The 6000-nt window shown below is 41.4% G+C and overlaps 1 protein-coding gene across 1 annotated transcript in view; it reads left to right on the top strand.

Moving 5' to 3' along the window:
• Positions 1-5607, top strand: part of LOC104279490 (mitogen-activated protein kinase 12-like) — a gene marked incomplete at its 5' end in the record, with an annotated part of 31049 nt that extends 25442 nt beyond the window's left edge. The window contains 3 exons of the mRNA XM_009876787.1: positions 124-171; positions 4790-4904; positions 5522-5607. Coding sequence (XP_009875089.1) covers positions 124-171; positions 4790-4904; positions 5522-5607 — 249 coding nt within the window. The remainder of the gene's footprint in view (positions 1-123; positions 172-4789; positions 4905-5521) is intronic.
• Between the last annotated feature and the right edge of the window lie 393 nt (positions 5608-6000).

The following is a 6000-nucleotide window of genomic DNA, read 5'->3' on the forward strand; positions in this document are numbered from 1 at the left end:
TGGTATTCTGAGTAGTTGTATGAAAACCATTAAACCTAAAAGAAAGAAAGAAAGAAAGAAAATGTGATTTATTGTATTTGCTCTAAAATAAGTAAATAATATCCATTTCAAATCTGATTACAGGATCTAAAGCCTGGAAACTTGGCAGTAAATGAAGACTGTGAATTGAAGGTAAGATAGGACTTTTTGAAAAAACAAACATTTATTAGAAATACACCACGGAAGACAACAGGTGCAACAGCTGTAGACGTGCTGGCCAGACGTGTTGTGCCAGGCTTTCAGCCCAACACTGCAAAAATGTTTTTTAGCATACATCGTACAAAATAGATACCTGTATGTATCTGTTGTAACTCTGTTGACTGACCTGAATGTTCAGGGTCCAGTAATTTCAGAATTTCCCTATCTAACACAAAGAGCCATTGTCTTCTCCTGGCTTGGAGGTGAGTGGGTCTCTCTCTTCCCCACCTCCCAGCTGTGCAATTACATTCCAAGATGCAGCCCGGGTCTAAGACGTTATTCCATGATATGATCACTGTGCCCTCTCCTTTAGCACATCTTACTGTTCGGTTACCTTGGACATTTTAAAGCTTTTAGATAAAATGAGGCAAAAAATTCTATATCAGAATGCAATTTTGAGAAGTGACAAGGAGAAAGTGTAGCATTAAGATTTAGCTTTTGTTTCTTGACTTCCAGAGTGAAATTATGGTGCCCCTGGTTGTACAATAAGCTCTGACATCATATGCAGGTTATCAGAAAGGAAACTCCAGTCTGCAAACAGAAAGCAAATGTTGAAAACTGTGCATAAAAATATCAAGCCAAGGATTTAATTGGGATCTCCCTTACACTGAAGGAGTTGAACTGATTTCCCCTCCATGTGCATGCAGTGGGCAGGATGAGACCCTGCTCTGTGAGAGCACTTCCAGGGTCTGTTTGTGGGCACAGGACCAGCTGCCAGGGATAGTCCAACCCTTTGCCCTCATGTCTGTGCTCTCAGTAGCTTCCCTTGCATCAGCTCCAGCAGCGATGAGGCTGTAGGCAATTGGTAATTAATTAATAAGCAGTCAGTTTTATTTTTCACACTGAGCTTTCTGTCTCCCTTGTCTGATGCTTTCAACTGCTACACAGGAATCAAAAAAGTGACATGAGGGGAAATCGCTGCCCTTTCTGCAGTTTCAAGGTTACAAGTTATTTTTGTTACGGTTACTGAAGTAAGTTAGGAGGACAAAGTCTGCTGAGTAGCAGCAGAACTTATCCTTGAGGAGCTGAGGGGAATTGCTCTCTTTCTCATAATTTCTGCATTATAAAAAGGATTTTCAAACTTGCTCTGAAAATTCCTTTGGAAGTTCCGGCTGAGAAGTTGTAGATTGGAGTATGAGAAAAATAGTTTAGTGTGAAGATTGTTACTGAAGTGTTAATATTAAGGACTAATAAGATACACTTGTTCCTGAGCCTAATGAATACGCAGATGAAAAGAAATCCTGAATTAATACATAATGCACAAAAATTCTCACTGTCGTTTTCTGCTTTTACAAAAAATACAAACCTAAATTAGATTTTAACTGTTTTCAATTCCAGGTGTCAGGGGCCTTACTATGGAAAATGCCTAAAAAGCTGTTACAGAATAGATGGTACCTCATGTGTCTTGAACTGTTACATAAAAATTCCTTTTTTCTTCCACCCTTCGTCCTGTGTTACTGGGGAAACATAATGTGTGCTGTATATGTAGAATAAATTTGAAAGCTCTATGTAAAAGTGTATTTTGCTATTGCAAATATTTTGAGTCCAGTAAATCTTCAGTATCCAGAGAATCAGCCGTAATCAAGTGCATTTTACTGTAAGGATGAAAATCTCTCCATTTGCATCCTATTCCTATTTTTAAATTGGTGAGTAGTCAGCAGTTAGGGGGAAAATATGGAAATGATGTTTCAAATCTAGCAATAAAGATAAGCTATAGCATTTTATACTCTTGATCTATGAATGAAAATACAATTTTCCTTTCTCTTAGTGCCAGGGAATGATGAAAATATCCTGAAATATTTTAAAATGTTTAATCATAGAATCATAGAATGATTTGGGTTGGAAGGGACCTTCCAATCTCCCTGCGAAGGCAGGGACATCTCCCACTAGATCAGGTTGCTCAAGGCTCCATCTGATCTGGCCTTGAACACTTCCAGGGATGGAGCATCCACAACCTCTCTGGACAACCTGTGCCAGTGCCTCACCACCCTCAGGGTAAAGAACTTCTTCATTATATCTAGTCTAAACCTATGCCTTCCAGCTTCCACCCATTACCTCTCACCCTAAAGTCCCTCCCCAGCCTTCTCGTAGGCCCCTCTTCAGGTACTGGAACGTTGCTATAAGGTCTCCCTGGAGCCTTCTCTTTTCCAGGCTGAACAAGCCCAACTCTCTCAGCCTGTTCTTGTAGGAGAGGTGCTCCAGCCCTCTGACCATTTTGGTAGCCTTCCTCTGGACTTGTTCTAACAGCTCCATGTCTCTCTTGTGTTGGGGGCTCCAGAGCTGGACACAGTATTCCAGGTGGGGTCTCACAAGGGCAGACTGGAGGGACGGAGTCGCTTCCCTCAACCTGCTGGTCACACATCTCTTGATGCATCCCAGGATGTGGCTGCCTTTCTGGGCCGCAAGCGCACACCTTTGTCTCATGTTGATCTTATCGTCCACCAACACGGCCAAATCCTTCTGCCCAGGACTGCTCTCAATCCACTCATTGCCCAGCCTGTATCTGTGCTGGGATTGCCTCGACCAAGGTGCAGGACCTTACACTTGGCCTTGTTAAACTTCATGAGATTGGCCTGGGCCCACCTCTCAAAGCCTGTCAAGGCCCCTCTGGATGGCATCCCTTCCCTCCAAGCATGTCAACTGCACCACACAACTTTCTGTCACTGGCAAACTTGCCACTGTCCATGTCGCTGACAAAGATGTTAAATAGTACTGGTCCCAGTACTGATCCCTGAGGGGCACTGGTTGTCACTGGTCTCCACTTGGCCATTGAGCCGTTGACCACAACTCTTTGAGCGCAATCTTCCAGCCAGTTCCTTATCCACTGAGTGGTCTATCCTTCAAATCCACGTTTTTCCAACCTGGAGACCAGGATGTCATGCGAGACAGCGTCAAAGGCCTTGCACAAGTCCAGGTAGGTGACATCGGTTGCTCTTCCCTTGTCAGTTGATTCTTTTATTCCATCATAAAAGGCTACCAGATTTGTCAGGTAGCATTTTCCCTTGGTGAAGCCATGTTGTTTTCCACCCATTAGCTCCACATTTTCCATGTGCCATAGCAGAGCCTTCAGAAGGATCTACTCCATGATCTTGCCAGGCGCAGAGGTGAGACTGACTGCCCTGTAGTTGCCTGGGTCCTCCTTTTTTCCCTTTTTGAAAATGAGGATGATGTTTCCCCTTTCCAGTCAGTAAGCACTTTACCAGACTGCCATGACGTCTCAAATATGATGGAAAGCAGCCTAGCAAGTTCATCTGCCAGTTCCCTCAGGACCCGTGGATGGATCTCATCAGGTCCCATGGGTCTCCTAATTAAAGAGAGTATTACAAAGCCGTCACTCTTGGTATAGTAATGCACAAGCGCTCCTAGGAAAACTTCTGCCCTCTACACATATGAAGCCTGACAAACATGGGAACTAGTGGTTGTTCATGCAAAGCTACATGATCAGCTGTCTGTGGATGATGATTTAACTGGGGTAGACTTTACTTACCCAAGTCCCCGCTTCTCATTAGAAACACAAATGCGTTCATAAATATGAAATGAATGTGATTCCAGGAGCGGAATTTTCTTGTTGTTGGCCACATCTTTTGGCACCATCTTTGGCTGGGCCCTGCAGGTGGATCTTATTGGGCCAATTTTGTAGAAGCTGGCAAAAGGCTATAATGTTCATTTTTGCTCTTGCTGCTGTACACATTGCTATATCTAGAGATTAATACCTGAGAGTCTTGGAAATAAGATGAATTGTGCATAATGCTTTAAGAACATTGCACTGACCTTGCATTCTTTACAGAGGATTGTTCTGTAGCTGATACAGTAGGTTGGAGAAAACTCAGTGGGGCTAGTAATTCCCTACCCTTCTTGCAGATTTTCACTGTGACCTAGAGGAAGCCTTCCCTTGTATGAGTTTACTAATGAAACAGAAATAATGATACCGAGGGGGCCGGTTAGCTCAGTGGTTTGAGCATGGTGCAGACAACAATGACAACACGGAGGTCGTGGGTTCGATTCCCACTCGGTCCCCATGTGTTGCCTGGTCTAGATGAGAGGTGGCGTCCCTGCCCATGACAGGGAGGTTGGACTAGATGATCTCTAAGGTCCCTTCCAGCCTAGGCCATTCTATGATTCCTTACTGCAGAATATTATTGGAATACCCCCTCTTGAATAATTGTGCCACCTGAAGTACAAGAGCAATGAATACCATCCAGCATGGATGCCTTTCTTTTAGCCCTGACATGATATGATGGTGATTCAAGGGAACTTTTTCCATTGAATTTGACTACTATATTTGTAATTAATAATTGAAGAAGTTAATATTTTCTTTATTGGTTTTATGGCTCTTAGTGTTGCTATGAGAAAAAAAGTTGTAAAGCTCCTTGGTACTTCTGTCTTGATTTTTAAAATGAGAACAAGACTCCTCAGTGAGAAAAAGATGCAAAAAAACCCCCACGCTGTGCACATTGCTCCCATTATATTTTTTCTTTTCCAGATTTGTAAAGTCTATATGAAATAGATAACTAGCTGTCTGATCAGAATGTTTTTTGTGCTTCCACCACAGATTCTAGATTTTGGATTGGCAAGGCATACAGACAGTGAGATGACTGGTTACGTGGTTACAAGGTGGTACAGAGCCCCAGAGGTCATACTTAACTGGATGCATTATACACAAACAGGTCAGCATCTCTTTAGAAAAGTCTTAACAGAACTAAAACTCACTGAATCACGCAATATATAAGCAAGTGTTTCTGTCTGAAGTGAATGAGAAATTGGAGGTGGAAATGACAATATAATTGCACAAAACTTCCTTGTAGATAAATTGCAGGTAATTGCTTGGTGGTTGTGGTTTGGGGACCTTTTAATATATTTTCTGAGAGTAACAAAGTGCCAGGGTGGTTGGAAAAAAGTGATGTAAATGTGTACACATGTGACAGTCTGGTCTATGTTCTTGTTTTCCACACTGACTCATTGTAACTTGAACAGACAGGGGAAAATGGCGGAAGGAGGGGATTCAGGTAGTGCTAGGATAACTACAGAAGTTTTTGAATGCATTGAAAATTTACTTCCCATGTGCTTCTACCTTTTACTGATAAACTGATTCTGCATATTATCAGATCATGTCCAGTTTCCTAATTAGAAGGGCTGGTGGTTTTACTTGGCAAGGCAGTCATTTATTTTGTAACAGGCTATAAAGGTAAATTTTACACTTTAAAATGTGTTTTAAATTAAACTTCATGTACATCTGAATAGACAAGTATTCAGCAATTTAATGTATGTTGGGATTTTTTTTCAGTTGACATCTGGTCTGTGGGCTGTATAATGGCTGAGATGATAACAGGGAGGCCTCTGTTCAAAGGAAATGATCGTATCCTTCAGTGAATTTATGACAGTAATGTAAGAAAATAATGAGAGGTTCTTATGTGAGTAACATCTAGTAAAATATTTTAGATTTACAGAAGACATCTAATCCTGTCATTTCACTGCTAAGTTAATCCTGTCATTTCATTGTGGCGTTAAAAAAATAGTTAAGATTAAGCCATAATACAACGTCAAGTGATATTTCATTCCCAGTAGTAGTTGTAATAGTTATTAATGGATGATGTTAATAGAAGACAGCAAGAATTTTTTACGTTTTCTGTTTCCCACCATTGTATATTTGACAGCTCTGCCTAATCGTTTTGCACTGTCTTTCCCTTGTGAAGTTCCAGTCAATAAATCACTTACCTGCAAATACTTGTTTACAGAATCACAGAATCACAGTTGTTTACTTTT

This window comes from Apaloderma vittatum, unplaced genomic scaffold (assembly GCF_000703405.1).
Source record: "Apaloderma vittatum isolate BGI_N311 unplaced genomic scaffold, ASM70340v1 scaffold14639, whole genome shotgun sequence".
Taxonomy (NCBI): domain Eukaryota; kingdom Metazoa; phylum Chordata; class Aves; order Trogoniformes; family Trogonidae; genus Apaloderma; species Apaloderma vittatum.